General features: G+C 32.4%; 1 protein-coding gene across 17 annotated transcripts in view; it reads right to left on the bottom strand.

Moving 5' to 3' along the window:
• Positions 1–19,077, bottom strand: part of LOC111034385 (CUGBP Elav-like family member 1) — a 178,397-nt gene that overhangs the window by 63,439 nt on the left and 95,881 nt on the right. For all 17 annotated transcript variants that reach the window (XM_022315575.1, XM_022315582.1, XM_022315587.1 and 14 more), the window contains one exon: positions 5,383–5,465. In XM_022315575.1, coding sequence (XP_022171267.1) covers positions 5,383–5,465 — 83 coding nt within the window. The remainder of the gene's footprint in view (positions 1–5,382; positions 5,466–19,077) is intronic.

Genomic DNA, 19,077 nt, shown 5'->3' with positions numbered 1-19,077 from the left:
ATTTCATGTTTGACTTATCCGTTTCAACATGATAAAATGCTATTCAAATATTATTACAGTTAATTAATAATTTGTGTTTTCAGCGTTCATACAAGTCCGTATAATTTAAGGTTTTTTAATTTACAAACGCTAATATGAGATGTACCTACTACACTATACAAACGCTTCATTTTTATCAGATCCTCTTTTAGTTGGAATAATAAATTGTTAGGTATGATAAAAAAACAAATCAGCTTTAAAAAATTATATTATACAGCTCTTATGTCGAGTTTGGAGTTCATTATAAGGATATTATAATATTATGTTTGTATGTGTACATGTGTATATATATATATCATGAAAATTAGTTATTCTATAAAATAAACATTTAAACATATTACCTACATACCATTGGATAATAGTTTTAGCAAAAACATTATGCCATTGCATCGTTATATAATATAGGAAAAGTTCTTAAAAAAATTAAGCTTTAAAACGAGTGAGTCGTAATAATTTAATTTGAGATTAAAAAAATGGTAAGTATGATAATAAACTACAATAAGTACCTAGTATAGCTCTTTATAAGTGCTTTAGATTATAATGAATTATCTATTGGCGATAATATTAGACATTTGAAACTGTGCGTATGATTTAAGCATACGTTTGTTTGTACTTTTTACAGGTAGAATAATGTATTAATGTACATTGTGTAAAATTCGTTGAGTGTTTATTCACTTCAGATTTGTTTTTAAACTAATAAGCTTCGAATTAGTTATCTATAATCTATATTATATACTAACGTTATATATTAGTCGCTACTCACTATACGCATTTCGGTTGAACGAAATGGCCAAAGATAAAAAAAAAACTATGTCGTTTAATATTTTTCATAAATAGAACAGACAGCGCGTGATACATCGGCTGTTTCGTAAAAAATCAATACGACGATGTACCTAGAGGTAGAATTATATAATTTTATATAATATAATTTATTATGAATTAAGACGTTTGGCCTATACTTTGGTAATTCTGTAGTGAGAACTTTACTGTGGTTTAAAGAATGACGGTATAAATACATCGGCACCTTTATCGGTATGGACCTATAGGCTATAATATATTATTATAAAATGGCACATAAATTAAAATATTAATTTTAGTATAGTTATACTTTTTTGCAATCTACTTATGGTATCCGTTTCAGAAGAAAAAAAAATACCAATAGACATTTCTCCGGGGAACTGATATGTTCTTCTTTTACTTAGAAAAAAATTCACCTAGGTAACATGTGCGCTTGGACTAGAGAACTGAGATTCTCTGGGGAATACAACGTATACACACGTGGACGAAAAATGTATGGAAAAAGAAAGGAAAAAACTCTAACTGACGGTATAATAATTGAATTGCGACAGGATAATAAGAACGAAAGAAAACGGATAAAGAAATAATAATAAAAAAAAAAAGGATAGAAGATGAAATTTGTGGCTAAACTTTCGGTTTGGATTCTGCTACTTATTATGCAGGAAGAAAAAAAAACTGAAGGTTATCCAAGACCGAATGTTTATTTACATACACAAATACTATATACATACATATATATACTATATAATATGTACAATATATAGGTACAGTTATAGTTATATATATACATATAACTATAACTGAACCTACATACATAATATATACTCGAGTAATTTCGTAGTTAAAAAGTTTTAGAACGACGAGAATTGTAATAATGCCGTTGAACGTTTCCGGATAGGATTTAGATGGAGATTGGATATTATGAAAGGCACTGCGACATGGTCTCAGCTCTGCGAAAAGAATTCGGAAGTTGACTGAGTATTTTGAGTATTTTTTAAATAAATAATAATTTTATTTCATATATTATACGGTTCAGGATTGCGTATTTAAAGTGGAATGATAAGTCGCGACGTCGGGTACGTACCGTTAACCAAAGTAATTTACATACTAATACTGTATTTCACCAAAAACGACTTATTAAAAATAAATATTATTTATTCCTGATAATTTTGGTAAGGTTAAAAAGTTTTAGAAAATATAATTTCATTTCATTTCATTTTTATTGCATATTGTACAATAACACATCTATATAAAGGTTTAGCATGCGATCGCATTCCTAGCAAACAAATAATAATAATTAAGATAATTATTACATCTCACCCGCACGTGTTGTCACTGTCTTACAAGTTCGTAACATGGCAAATTTATGTTCAACGGTTCTAATTTAGCTTCGTTAATTTTAATATCAGAGTGAAGCTTTGGGTCTCCTCTACAGCGTGTAGTGTTTCGTATATTTAATATGTAGACAACAAAAGGTTGGTAACATGTTACCTAAACAAGTCTAATATATTAGACATTTAGACACGCTAAATAATTGGAAATCCGGCTTGAATTTACCTATTGTTAAGCTTAAAAGTAACAACATTGTCTGTGCTTTACTGGAAACGATACTTTATTTTGAAGCGAGTTATGAACATTTTAAATTTGTAGTAAATATTAAATAAGTTTAATAGTGGGTATACTAAGCTAAATGAGAGCTGCTGAACACAAATGTTCAACGGTACGCACGTCTTGTATGACCGTCCCCATACTTGTATAATCTCCTAACATAATATGCAGGTGAAGCGTAAATAAAAAGCAATTACAAAATGTTGGTAGTATACTTTTTAACTGCTGTGACGACGACGACATTGATAATAATTTAAAATAACTATATAATATTATATATTAATTAATAAGCGATTTATCTTGGAATCGTTTGCCTAAACCGACTAAATACATATTTAATTAATCGTTTTCCTCTGAGGCATTAAATCTAGACTCTTAAATAATAATAATAATAGTCATAGTAATTCTGTTTAACGCGTTTTATCAAAGGATTTTCAGTTTTCCGTGTTTATACAAAACATACCCCGGGGGCCTTTGAATTAAAATGAATAATTATAACATAGAACACAAAAGATACAACGGTAAATACGCATAACATTAATATGTTTCACCAGAAATAATAATAATAACAATAATAATATTAATTCATTTGGCGTTATAGCTTGTCTCCATAAATTGAGCTAAGCTCTTTAGATTCGTTTACCTATACGACTACAATAAACATATAAATTCAGAAAGCGCTTTGATCACATTAAGCTGTTCATTTAGACATTTACGTGCTTAATTTACAGCTTGATTGACATTTATTTAATGAAGTCTAAATGGATTATAAAAGTGTATTTCGCTATTGTACAAAGAAACCGTCTACCTAGGGTGTATAGATGAAGTGGTGGTCACTCACGCACACACACACAAGATACAAATATATGTTATAATAATATAGGTACACATCATTTACGTAGTACCTTATCGATTAACTGCCCTCGAGGACTTTCAGTAAATAAAAAAAGGTTATCATATGAGGTTTTTTTTAAACTTCCAATGATTGCTATTATCGCTGTTTATATATTATATTATATATAATACCTAGGTAAAAAATAAAAATTGTACCAAATATACTTTTTTTGGTCGGAACCGATTCGTTATTGAACGTAAATTGTTTGCCATTCCACCGAGTCAAACATACTCTCGTCGTGTTTTTATTTCTATACATTGGCTTATTCAGATTTCAATGGCACTATATAATACGTCAGCCCTCGTACTTTTAAGGCGTGAACTCACCCTCGGAAGCCTATAGTGATCATTCTTCTCGCTACATACTTCAGTCGTGTGGGTGGAAGACTAATGACTTATTTTTTTTTTTTATTACCAACTCAAAGGACGTAGAACACATTGAATTCAAATTCATGTGCTTATTGAGTATTGCCATATAACATCAAATGAAAATAAATAATAATACGCAATTCAGTTAAATATATGATAAATTACACAACGTTTTCATTCGTGATAACAATATTAGGTATAATACTATATTATTATATACTTTTTAATTGGCAATTTAAAGTTAAAATGTATTTTTATGTTTTATTGTTGTTTTATTCGTCGATTTCATAAATAAATTATCCAAAATCACAGTCAAAAAGTATAATAATATTGAAGCTGATTATAATATTTGTTATTTGTGTATTTAAAAATATGAAAAAAATCTAAGCTTATAATATTGCATAATAGGTATATTATTATCGGGTTATATTATAAAAAAAAATTATAAAAATCATGTATTATACATTTTACATTTTCACTATTTTTTTCCACGTCTATTAGAAACAAGTTCGACTGTCTTAGTTTTAGTTGTGGGTTTTGAATATTTGTATTTTATTTTATTTTCCCTTAGGCGCTGTAGTAAACCTCGTTGTTACATCGAGTATTATGATATACGTTATTATTGCAGTACAGATGTCGAAGAAACGAAAATGAGCCTGTTAAAATAACCACATCATAGTATTAGGTTGGTAAATTAGGACAAAGATCATTAAACGGCGTAAGCATACAGGATGCACCTGGAATTTATAAGTATATGCGATATGCTCGAATATAAATGTAATATCAGTGGACAATTATGGTTAAATCCTCCATACGTACGTTATATTATATACGAGTATTGGAATATATGTACTTGTGATATACTTTTACATTTCGAAAGTTCTCGACTACATTATAGGTATGCGGCGTGATAATGCGATAATATGCAAATTAAATTTTTCCCCTTTCTGAACGATTTACTCGCGCGTTTAGGTGTGCGCAAAAGTCCGCAGTGGCATGATGGGTGGACGCGGTGGTGTATACATATATATTATATATATAGTATGCGTAAGGTTAGTCGGTATAGTGGATGGCACGGGGTGGTGGTGAGGGTGTGCGAGGAGAGATCATTATAAAATGCTCTGCGGTGAAAAATTCCTTTGTGTTGAGAGCGATTTTTTTTTATCTTGTCCCTTTTGCGCCGTTTCGACGACGGTTTTTGTGTGTTTCGGTCCGCTGGTTTCCGCGAGACGTCTTGTACCAGCTTTGTAAAAACAATGTCACCGAACTGGGGGCGCGCGCGCTATCGAAACGTCCCGCCGGCGGCGTCGCCATTAATCTTGCTCTAATTGATTTAAAACGGCGGAATTAGCTGTAGAAGCGATATTATTATAGAGACGTAATTAAAGCGTTTTTGTCAGTCTATCGTGGTAGTGTTACGATATAATAATATATATATAAGGCCAAAAAACCGACCCACAATCGTTGGATGAGCAAATAATAAGACTTATGGTTTGGTTAGTAGGAGGAGGAGGAGGAAGAAGGTATAGAGAAATCGAAAAGAAATAATTTAGTATAATTATACTCTAGTGGTATAGTGACATAGTGTAAGTATACTAATTTCATATAAACAGCTGAATTAAAAATAAATAAATAACATTATATATATATAATTAGAGAGAGATCGATTCTTACCCCTGGCAGCGTCTTGATATTGTGCAAAGCATTTTGAGCGTCGAGAGCGGCTTTTCTCGTATAATATGTTACAAAACAACATCCTGCGAACAAACAAAACGATACAATTAGTTAATTGTTTACAAATCGCGCTCGGGTTTCGTTTAAAAGCGATTTGAGAGAAGAACTTTAATCTTCAGTATACCTATCGGTACCTTTACTCGCCAATCGGAGTATGGTACATTATTGGTCCTATATGGCTATATGTATAATATATAAAAACTTTACACCTCATTTACTTCTCCGCTTTACACTTAATGGCGTAAGGTTATTATTGCTATCATTTAAACACGCTGTTGACATTTTATTTAATTGAATATACAGAGACGTAGTGGGTACCGGTATTAAATCAATTAAAATAAAACAAATCGTCAAATCACGATGTCAAATAACGCATTCTTACTCCACTTAAATGCAGATATTTGCAGGCGAAATCAAAATGATCAAAACGTGAAATGTCTCAATTTTTTATTGATTTATTTTTTAGGCAGTTAGCTGTATATTGCGGGGAGAAACAGCCAAGTATGTTAAAATTTAGATTCCAGTTAAATTGTCAAACGACTCGAGCGATTGGTTAAAACGAGCATATAATTTCTAGTAAACACAGTAATGGCTAAATCTCAGTATATATAATAATATATTAAATTTGTTTACATTCGAGAAACGATTGTAAAAATCGCATTTTATAAGGACGAACGATTTTGTACGAGTTTCTTTATATATTCACTATATATATATATATATATATATATATTATAAATCTTTGAATCGTTTTCTAAACCGTCCCCCATTCCGTCAGGACAAACTTCTTTCAAATTTCTTTCTCTTTCTATACTATATATACAACAAACTATATAGGTACTATAATAATGTATACACATATACTGTTCGCTGAATGCATTTATTTCCTCCCCCCCGTTTCGCTTCGTTTGGCCCCATCCCGTACGGTACCCTCTTTAACTGCAAATCAGCGAACTGTGTCGTTTCCTTTACGTGGTCAGCTGACTTTTCTTATTATTATTATTACTTTTGTCCACGGCGAAATCCGTAAGGAATAAATCAGAATGAATTATCGTCAAAGCTATTTTGCCTTGTTTTATATTACTTCAGAGAAAAAACGGACGAGTATATGTGTATGTGCGTCAACTCACCGTCCACTGATCTATTTTTTTTTAACCAGATGCGAGTTAACTCATGACCTAAAAAAACGTAATACATTTGATATTCGTTTCCTCAACTAGAATTTTTTAGTAATAAAAAAAACCGATTTAAGATTTTTAAGTGACGTAGGTACTAGGTATTAGGTTTCATTTACTTATAAATAGTACAAATTATACCTGCAAATAGAAACGTGAATGTAATGAACGTTTTTTATACGATTCAGATAGAATATACTATATACTATATTGCTATATATGCTATATTAAGCAAAGAACCAATAAAAACGATTAAATGGAAATTTCAAATTTGATTGAAAAGTTGGTTGCTTTTTTTGATTACCGTGAGTGTACTTCACAGTTCACACCACAGGTATGTGTCATGTTTTTTGTTAGAATTTATGTTCAAATCATTATTTTATGAATATGGTTCTTACTTTATAATATAAAATATGTCAGTTGTGTCTCTGGGGAAATATATAGCTTAAACAGTTATGATGCTACTCTTTATATAAATAAAAAATGTATACCGCTTATATTTGTATACACAGATACATTGTCCTTCCATCATCACCTGTGCTATTGTCACCCAGCTATAAGATTTTCCTTATAATATTATTTAAAGTGAGAATTTCTGTTTGAAACAAGATACACCTAAATTTTAATGTACTGGACGAGAACTTCAAATTTCACAGAATAGAATATTAATCCAAAATTGCTTGGACTCAAATTCCAGAAATATTCGGATGGATTTGTACCGGAATATACTACATTAATGATAAAGCTCGATGGAAAGACAACAGCCCAGGTAGCTAGTAGTTTCGACGAAAAAATGGTTGTTGATTATTATTCATTATATAATAGATATACTGGGTGGCAGAGTTGCGTACAAAGATAGAGTCTGAAGAATCCCTTCAAAACCAAACCGAATAAAAAATTAAAGCAAAATGACAAAATACCAACCATCCATTTTTCAGTCGATAAAAATCAATTAAATATAGTTTTTTAAATGTGAATATGAAATGAAAACAATTTTGCGATACCCGAGTGACGACGAGTGATGACGAATATTATTATATTAATTATTTCAAATAATTGTACTAAATATATTAGCATTGTAGTAATGCCACACTGGTTGTAATGCCGTTAATGAGAAACGAGAATCGATTTGTTTAAATTATTGAAGAAATGAAGAAACACTGTACGTAGTTGGCGTATAATATCATACATCTAATTATTGTATTTTTTCTTTGACGTTTCAGATTTTTTACGCTTATCTGCAGCAGGATTTTTCTTTAAAACATTATTCCCCTGTCGCGCTCCAGTGAAAATTGATTCGGAAATTCTACGAGACGTCCAGGTCAAACCGTATACACTGTGCGCGACGTGTGTTTTTCGACGGCGGTGGTCTATTTTGATATCTCAGACGGGTTCAAAGGTGTTAAGATTGATGGGGCAACACGCGTGACAAAGTTAAATCGAATCTTCTGAATAATTCTGTTATTACCAAAAAAAAAAAGAAACCTTTTGAAAAATCGCATTTCTTCACACACACACACACACACACACACACACACACACACACACACACACACACACACACACACACCTATACTATACATTATACGAATACGCTTACGTATCCTATATACGTCCCAGACGAAACACGTGGCGGCTGCAGTTGCCCAGGCAACCGGTACGGTGATTTATGGAGTCAAGGTTCGACAGTATTTGCCGGATACACATGGTTGTTTTACACGCATGGTGGTAGAGGTAGTAGTGACGGGAAAAGATACGCTATGGCCAGAATAGGACGAAGACGGTGAATTGGTGTAGGGGTAAGGGCCGGCACGGGGGAAGGGATAAGGATAATCAAATTGTGTGTGGAGGGGGAGCAAAAAGAATTCGGCGCATTTCCATATTATTATTATTATTATTATTATATTTAGATATATATATATATTATATATATATATATTTATATTATATACGTGTTTCGCTAACGGTAAAATACCGTTGAAAGTCTTTGAATTAATCAACCCACGCACATTCCGATGGAATTACGTTCCACTGTGCAGCAAAAGGATTGGGGAGGTGGTACATACGTCGTTACGCTTTCGGTTCCCTTAAGGATCCCGATAAATTTGACAATAGTCGGTAGTCTGTTCACGAACATAATTTTTTTTCTTACCGTCTAATAGGATCCTTTATTACATGTATATACACGCCGAGGGTAAAATAAATCGAGAAAAAATTTTACACCGGATAATGGATATAATGTATGTCAATAGTTTGTCGTATACCTATATACACTAGTTCAAACGTATGTATGTGATCGATCGTTTCCGTGGAGGAAATCGATATAATTCAGTACAATATCAATACAATATAGGTACATCGTACTTATACTGCACAAGTATATAATATAGGTGCTTAATATATTATTCTGCGATGTAGAACCACGCACTTAATTTTGTTTATCGTTTGACAAATCCGATTTCATTATTTCGTCTCGAAAAATCGTTCAACTGCAGATTTGACTATATACACGCGTTTTGTAATGATTTAAAATTGTTATCAGTGATTTAAGACTCACAGAGAATAAATCTTCGGATTACGCCGAGATTATTTTGTTGGTGCTTTTTAAACGAAACGCATGGAGAATATTATTATTATTTTATTAAATTGTTTTTCGAGTACTCGGTCCTCATTCAAATGGGGACATAGAGATTATGTCTGATAATTCAAAAAAGGAATTTCGGTCTTCTTTTAACATCCCACAATTCCCATTCCACGCAAGCGCGGCCCTTTCGCCGATTCATCACCAATAACATCTGAAAAAAAGATTTACGAGACTGGAAAGAAAGATGGATTAAAGCTTTGATTTAATTTTATCGTCGTTATTATTATGTTTGTTTCTTATACCGCCGGAAATAGAAGAAATGCCGACGTTTTTGTTATAATATATTATTTGTTTCAGTGCGGTTCGGTCTTCGTGGTGGACGAATAGCCTCGACCATCGATGTCAGTACAAATTTGATATACAGTGACCGTTCGATAATATTATATAACATAATACATGGTCAGCACATATTATGTATGATATCGCTGATAGTGCAGTGGGTGGTAAAGGAGGTGACCGTCGGCCGACGGTGATGACGTTCATGGTCGAGGGAATCTTACGATTTATACGCAGTATGTGCTATTTTCTTTAACGCGATTTATAATTATTATTATTCCTATTATATCGTCTCTCTCTATTTCTTCAACTAGGTACCGTCCGCTGAGCGTGTCGAGCGGCGAGGATTCCACCGAAACGTAATTGGATCTTACGTGACGCGATTAAGAGACTTGCCGGAGACTGACAGACCATAAAAGCTATATTAAACACTGCTCTAGAACCGGTGCCCGTGTATACATATACATATATAATGTAACTATATAAATATATATGTATAGAGGTATACAGACGACAAAGATTATTGTACGAAAACTAAAACCGTGTAACGAGACAAATGTTCGTCGAAGTTGGACAATGAAAGTTTCCGTCGAAATGAGCCCCCCAGCACCAATAAACAGCGCGTACCGCCGGCACCACCGCCTCCACCCCACCTCCACAGCCACCACTCTTCGGCCTTATATAGTATACCGACCCAAGCGTATATAAAATACATAGTACATACATATATAAACCCTTTCCTTTCGACATCAACGAGCCGTCCCTCACTTCCTTCCCTTGGTGGCCTTCTGATACACTCTACTACACCATATACCCTGCATCCCAATACCGAAAACACTAGAATCTGTCACATAACCGACGCTACCGCCACCGCTTTAATGTAATACAGCAACGGCGATAACGCAGTTTATATTATTATATACTGCGCAGGACGGCGAATCACGATAATGTTACACATAACAATAATAACAATAATATAATACAGCTCACTTTCGTCGATAAGGACCCAACGCGCTTGACGACGGCCGTATTCGAAACTCTTGAGTTGAATTCGTAAGTTTCTCGACGTTGACTTTTATTTCATGACACGGTGACGTGTATGATATTCGAATAATGTTGAATATTACGATGACAATATAATACTAGTATACTCCCGAAAACGTCGTTTTGATTTCATTTAAGAACCGAAGCCCGAGAGAAGTTTGTGGAAGAACATAATATAATATTATTATATTAGCCGGTAAATAGGTGTACCACAACAACTTCAAAACTTGACTTCGGTGAACGTGACCAATCAGATTTTAACAATCACGATGGAAAATCACGTCTGCCATATAAACGGAAATTTGATGGCGGTAACACCGAATCAAATGTATACGTAGTTTCATATTTAATTCGTTTGTACCTCGGAGGAAACAAGATAACAACCCATCGCCGCAGTATACCATCACCCTTCGAGTCCGATGTAATGAAAAATGACCGGTTTTTTTCTTTTACTATACCTATATATAATAATTGTTTTGATCTGATTATTTTACCTTAGTCTTACGATATTAGTTCGGAAAATCTACGCCTATATGCTATTTCAACCGCCTCAAATACAAAGTTTAAGTAATTGGAAATGTAATTTCCTGTCCTAGTTTTCGTTTCTTATTTTTTCCTTTGAGTTTATAAGTATATTAAACGAATTGAGTAGACGTTGTGGATTTTAAGTCTGTGATATTTCATTTAAAAAAATTCTTTATTTTATATTTCAAGTGATATTATATAAATGGAGCTAATTACTAAAGAAAATGCATACAACACATTAAAAAATATAAAGATCATTATTTTGTTTTTATGCAATTTTACTACCTATTATCTTACACACTTAATAAGTGTATAAGTATATAAGTATATAAGATCAACCCAGATAAATCATAATTAATATTTATAAACGAATAACATTTTAATATAAATCAAATATTATGTTTACATATTATATAAATATATAATAATGTGAATTACATGAATATTTATATATTAATGAATTTAAAAAGTGAGTAAGTTACACAATTCCTCTGAATATAAACAACTTTACATTTTAACCCAAGAAATTTAATAACTCGTATAAGACAAAATGCTTATACATTTTTATAACCATATAAATTAAATATAAATATATATTACATAATATTTTATGCTAATAGCTTGATTTAATCGTAACGACGCTGGATTAAAATACCTGCGCGTACAAATCCAATATACTTTATTATTTCATATAAAAAAAAACAAGGTTTAATAATATTGAGCGATATTGCTAGGTTAATACCAGATGCACCACTCCGTCCATTTGAAACGTATTTTCATTTTTTTCTTAAGGACCTATAGGTTCGAACAAAGAAGTGGAGAACGTAATATTTTACCTCATTTCTATTTTTCTACTCCCGAAGAGCAAAGCTGTATTGTTGAGAGTTGTATTACTGAAAGGCTACCACAAGAACGATTTATTATATTAGAGAATATATCCCAGACCCTAATGAAAGTCGTAGTTTTTTTTTACTTTTTTCCTCGTGCGCTTCTCTTTTTCCTAAAAAACTTTGCCGCTATTGCGGTAATCGGAAGCTCCCTGTCGCGTATAATATCGTTATTTCACAAGGGAGAATACAAAAAAAGAAGAAACATTATGCCTCAACTTGAAACACCAGTGCACCATTGTTTTCAAAGTTTTAGGGTCCTCGACGATAAAAAAAAAAGAACACATAACATTTTTTTACGTTATTAAACACGCGATGACTGTAATAATTAATGTTTAATTGAATTTCATAGTGGTAAGCAGCGCTTGCACCACTCGAGTTGGGGAGAAAAACTAGGGAGATCTTATATATGTATATGACATGCCTAACGAATTAACATATTATATTATGATGTACTGCAGTCGGACGTTTTAGTAATATCGTTTAGGAGTGGTTGGTGCATTGATTTTTAGTCACGATTTACATTTTATGATTATGCGTCGATCTACCGCCAAAAACATATTTTTTCCAAAACTCAAAAAAATACTATAACATTGACTTTTACTACACAACCGTAATGTTTTTCATTATTAATTTGAATTTGGTGTGTTTTAAGAACAATACTGCAACGATATACGTTTTTAATTTATATATTACCCCATGCTTCTAGACTGGTAGTACCAGTATATTGTGTAAGTTTGGGTAGGTATTTATGAAATATTTAATTCAGAAAATTTTCCTGAAGTCTTACAAATGTTTACAATATTAATTAAATTTTAGTTTTTTTTCCCTGCGGGAGGGAGCTTTTTGCTTATTTTCAAAAAAACATAATCCAATTAGTATATATTACATGATAGTTAGCAGACGTCACTACGATAACTTATTTTGCTCGTTAAGTGTTACATAGTTCGTATGAAAAGCATGTACTTTAGAACAGTCGTCTGTGAATTAAATTATTTTGGAAACACGTTTTTGGGTAAATTACTCAGCGACAATTACATAATTTCACCATAAACCGTTAATAATAACACGTATGCCGACCGATTGAACATAAGATGTTAGATATACACTTTGTTACTATACTTTCAAAAATTGAGTACATACACAAGCTTCAAAAATACCATATAATCAAAAAACTTTTTTATCTAGGTATGTAAAATAGGTAAACAGCATTTTGCATTAAATTGCATAATATGGTTGATGCGGTGACTGTAATGTAAAAACACACAAGTGTGCCATATTAATACTTGTAGATACATATTTGAGTTTATAATAAGAGTAAATGGCGTTTCGTAATATAGTTTTTTCGAACGTGACAGAAGTGTCATGAAAAAAAGTAAAATAAAAACAGTCGGAACTAAGAACTGAGTAAATTTTTTTTTTATCGCGTGTTCTTGTGTTTAGTTCGTCCGTCAGTCGCTTTGTTCGTGTAATTTTCAAATAAAGTGACGTATGGGATGGTGTAGGGTTTATATCGTATGATGGGGATATTGGGTCGTTAATTAGTTTCATCGTATTTGGTAATAGGGAGGGTGCAGGTTTGTTATAGTAGGATATCATCGCCTATGTGGAAGTGGTGAAAAGAAGGAGTAGCAGAAAGTGTATGGACAGGAACAGGGAAACGGAGTATCTTTCTGGTGGTCCTTAAAAGACACCCTTAAGCGATGAAAAATTGAACCTGCCAGCCATCAAAAACGAAATGTCTCACACACACGCACATACACAACAATCGGCTTATGTCCACCGGAGCGATTTGCTCCGGTTTCCGGAATCGTTTTTATTGCGCACCGTCAATAAGATGACAGGCCTCCCTTTAATTTTCCGGTTACTATATATATATATATTGAATAATATAGTATATACCTACAACGATCATTGTACACATACATAATACTATATATATATGGTCTCATCGAAATTCCATCTCGACCATATAGCCTAATCCGTGTCGCCACCATCGCCGTGTGATTCGTCATCCGTTTCCGAATGGACGTCGGATTACACTGCAGTCGGCTGCGAGGGTGGTTGGTGGACTTTAAGAGGACATTCCGATGGGACTATACATATTGTACGGAAAGTCCCTTCTCCCAAACGTAAGATATTATATTTTCACGCGAATGCCACATGGCACATGCGTATTTTTAGATAGTACATATACCTACCTATATAATATAATTGCATGTCGAGGTGAATGCCATAAATTGCGGCTCAAATAGCCGAAAATCATCTGTAGAGGTACCTACTTCATTAGAAATGTCTGGTCTTTAATCGAATAGCACTAGTCCCGTAGGACTAACGGTCGAACAGAGAGAGCATTTCGCTCAGGTTAGTGAACACCGAAATATCAAATTGTGGTGGTTGGATGGCGGTGGTAGTGGTGGTGGTATTGACGCTACCTACATATAATATAATATTATTATATACAACTACGCAGCGGGTTATCTCGTGTTCGGGTGGAGAAGGAACGCCCGACGATAAAGCTCTCCGGTTAAGCCGGGGGCCTCCGTACATCGTTGCATATCATACAAGTTTGGAATTCGATAATACGTATATCCAAATGCTAACCGAAGTCATACTAGTGCAGACAGATTTAAACGTTATTTAGAAGATAAGTCAATTAAATATTCCCGTAACATAACCCCATACACCCACATATTATTAATTTGCAGGTAGGTATACTATGGTAGTATGGTGTACAAAATGGTTGAATAGTATTATTTGTTTTAGGCTTACATACATACAAATAATATATTATTTTTAAAGATATATTAACATTAAACCCGTTCGGTTGGGTTATTACAATGACCATAGTCCGACCTACCATCATACTATATAATATTATGTATTATATGAATATAATTTTTAGTTTAATCAGTGCACGGCATCTATGGCCATTGGACGTAAAATTAAGTTACGTTATTAATATTATACAGTGTGAATAATATATAATGTGTATAGATTACATAGTTAATAATAGAAACATTGACTGAAAGTAATACGGAAGAGAATATAAAGTAAACTTAAATATCATCATACGAGTACATAAATATGATATAGAGTTTTGTATTGTATTGATTTACGTGTTTGGCTTGTATTTAGCTGATAAGTCGTTTTTCCGATAAAAACGTTATAAGTTTAGAGATATTGTAGCTTGGTACTAAGTTTAATGTTTTAGTTGGATTTTCGGAGATTCTAAATTTTAATGTCTTGTGTTCAGTTGTGTTTTGTACTATGCAAGAGAGACACCAGAACATGAGCAAACGCTGGAAGGAGTCTATTTTTTTCCATTAAATATATGTGGGTAAGGCGGATGTTCTGAGTCGGTTGATGGAGGTCTCATCTATTTATATTATATCATATGTATTATGTATTTATGTGTGGGTAACGTGAAAGTACAATTGTTATTTGTGTCACTGGTAAACGACAGACCTAATTTTATATACAGTCCATGGTTAAGGGGACCTTTTCGATTTCATTATCCAGACTCAAAAATCGAATTTCGAATTTAAAGGGGAAAACAACGATTGCCGTTCGACGTAAACGTGGTCGGTTAGAATTCCAGCGTGTTCCATCAGAATGGAGGACGAGGGTTGTATCGCAGGTGCGTTTCAAATTATTCGGTCGCGTGTGGTCGGTCGGTGAATCCTCGGCCGATACACTAGAGGAAAAGTCGATCAACCGGAAACACTTGCGTTTAAAGGTGTTTTATTTACTAAAGAGTGTATACGGAGAACATGGTGGAGCCCATAAATAAATCAGGAACGAGAAACGACACGGAGAGTAGAAGAGGAAAAAAAGAAAAGAAGCTAACGGCAAACAGCGAGATATAAAAGTTTCAAAGCTGCTTTGAACTTCACTATAATCTGGGGTTTTGCTCCGTTCGCGTGAGAGAGGACCTGTAACATGATCCGATTACGCTAAAACGAAAAACATTATAAAATGAATACAAAAAATAATTCACTAATAATCATAATATGCGCTCAGTGTGTATAGAATAAAAATAAGACAATCGAGGTAGGTAAGTTTATATATTTTGACGACCAAACATGTTCGTCAACCGAGTTCGTTTGATTTTTACTGACGCAAATACGTATTACTTGGATTATGTCTACGAACTTTATTTTAAATTAAATAAATTAATACATCAATATCGATCTTCAAATTAGTCGTATATTAGTTTTATCGTTATTGCTTGTAAAAATCGAATTAATCAGATATTAACACAATTATTGTTATTAAGAGAGATTCGATCAAGTATAATATTGATAAGACAATTACCCACCCACTACCTCATTGAAATTCGAAGGTATATCGTTACTACGATTAATGAGCATTTGCAATTTGACGAGTCCATTGCGGGATTAACTCTATATTCGTTTGGTAGTATAATGATTTGCTTAAGCTCCTTAAATTCGATTTTGAATTATAATCTCCAAGTAGACTACAATATACATATACAATATACATACATAAGTATTCTGTGGTATGTCATCGACCCTGTTAACCATATTATGTAATACATGGCACTTCCGAATATCAATCTAAGTGTGCTTGTGCTTTACACACACGTCCATCTATTGTTTTCGAGCCTTTGTGTTTATGTATCATGAATTTTCACGAGTAATGTTATTATCCATATATGCTCATTAAAACGGAATTAGCTCTCTAAATATTGTCTTAGTGAGATATTGTACTAGAGAACTTAATGTAATGTCGTTTAATAATAATGAAAACGTGTTTTATTTTTTGATATAGATGTCATATTGATTGTATATTGTTTGGTATAAGTCGCCTACACTCTACCATAATGGCGGAGCTAACTGTTTAATAGATAAGAGACCTGAGGCTTGACAGCATTGTATAATATTATCATATTAATACTGTTATTAGAACTCGTGCGGTGGGCCGAGAAATTTAATGAAATTTGTAGACAGTATGTAAATAATGAGAAAACGGTTTTATTAATTTATTTTACCCTTTGTGTGCATTTGTCGTCGTATAATATTCTAAAGACAACATACATCCAAATATTATTCAGTGTACAAATCCGATTACATAGTTATCGTGGGCGTTCTGTTAAAAAGCACGTAAAGAAACAAAACTTAATTCTACGTACTTTCTTATGCAAGCTACACTTAATATACAGCCTACTGGTGCTTACTATAATACTACTTGTAATTTTTAATATAATTTTTATTTAATAAATATAGAGCTATAGAAACTGCATTACGGTTTAAATTATATAAGATTGTTTATAATGTTTATTAAGAACCAATTTATTTTAAAAACTTTACTCGGTGCTTTTTAATTAAACGACCGCGAATTAGTATTACCTACACACTTATAGTTGGTAAAATTTATTCGGAAAATCGATGTTGAAAATGTCCGTGTGACAAACATAATAATAATAATAATAATAATTTTGAATGCTGGTCTACTAACCGCTATAGTATATATTATATTAACATATTGTATGTTGTATATAACATGAAGTCGTACTAATTGGTTTATAGACCTCACTTTACTTATACAGCACTTGCGTTTTGTGCTTTTATATTATTCAGCTGGAAAACCAAATTATGTATCGTGTTATATACCTACATAATATGTGTACCAACACCAACCAAATGCACGTATTATCTAATGTAATATTATATCATATTAATCATGGATATCGAATCGTGACAAAAAAAAATGCTTGAAATTGAATAGGTATTATACTAAAAAGACGAACCTATAGTTTAATAAGTATTTAGTATATACCATACGTATATTATAATATAAGTATACTATATACATCATCTAAGCCAACATATATTAGAATCCGTACAAAAAAAAACTTTTCTGAATAAAATTAATATCAAGTATAAAGCCGACTAATATAGATTTCTCTGGCAAACTTTTCTCCGGATCACAAATCAAATTATAATTTTCTTTGCAAGTCAAAAATCTCACGAAATCAAATTGAAGACGAATCGAGTTATATGAAAATCAAGTTGCTACTTCGATGCAGCTATACTAAAAAAAATATATAAATACGGTTTTATTTTTCACAATGTTTAAACGTTCTACCTGCTGCCTTTGAAATAACAAAAAGTAAAAATAAATGAAATACAAGTAGCTAGAAAAATTAATATAAAACCACGTACCTATTATTAATATATATATATACTTAATTCGTTTATTTGTTAAAAAATAAAAAATGTTTTCGTAGCGAACAAAAGGCACTATATATCGTGCTGCGTCGAAACCTCGGCACGCGTTCGCATGTATAATATATATATATATATATGTATAAGAAAATGTAAAGAGGAGAAAAAATTAACGAACACAACAATATAGGGCAGCATAATATGTATACAACTCTCACAAACCTTTTCTCTCTTTTCATTCCCTCTCTATTTTTGTTTTTTTAAAACACACAAAAGAGCACAAATTAATTGTATTTACCGCTGAAATATTATGAGTTTTTGTTATCCAGTGTTCCATGCTTATAATATTATCTTGTGTCATGGAAAAATTAAAAGAAATTAATTTTTACATTAAATATTATTTTTATTTAAATATTTTGGTGGCTTATTGTGATTAAAATACGATACAGTTGGTACTGGTGGATATGTTACTACTAACCCCCCCCAAAAAGATACGGAAATAATGCCAAAATTAAAGACAGTTATGAAAAGTGTAAAAACCATCTAATGTTCAATATTAATAATGGCAAGGAAATTTTGGTGGCTTATTGTGATTAAAATACGATACAGTTGGTACTGGTGGATATGTTACTACTAACCCCCCCCAAAAAGATACGGAAATAATGCCAAAATTAAAGACAGTTATGAAAAGTGTAAAAACCATCTAATGTTCAATATTAATAATGGCAAGGAAATTTTGGTGGCTTATTGTGATTAAAATACGATACAGTTGGTACTGGTGGATATGTTACTACTAACCCCCCCCAAAAAGATACGGAAATAATGCCAAAATTAAAGACAGTTATGAAAAGTGTAAAAACCATCTAATGTTCAATATTAATAATGGCAAGGAA

Source organism: Myzus persicae, unplaced genomic scaffold (genome assembly GCF_001856785.1).
Source record: "Myzus persicae strain clone G006 unplaced genomic scaffold, MPER_G0061.0, whole genome shotgun sequence".
NCBI classification, from domain to species: Eukaryota; Metazoa; Arthropoda; class Insecta; order Hemiptera; family Aphididae; genus Myzus; species Myzus persicae.
The sequence above is the reverse complement of the archived record's forward strand: the minus strand, read 5'-3'. Positions and strand labels throughout refer to the sequence as shown.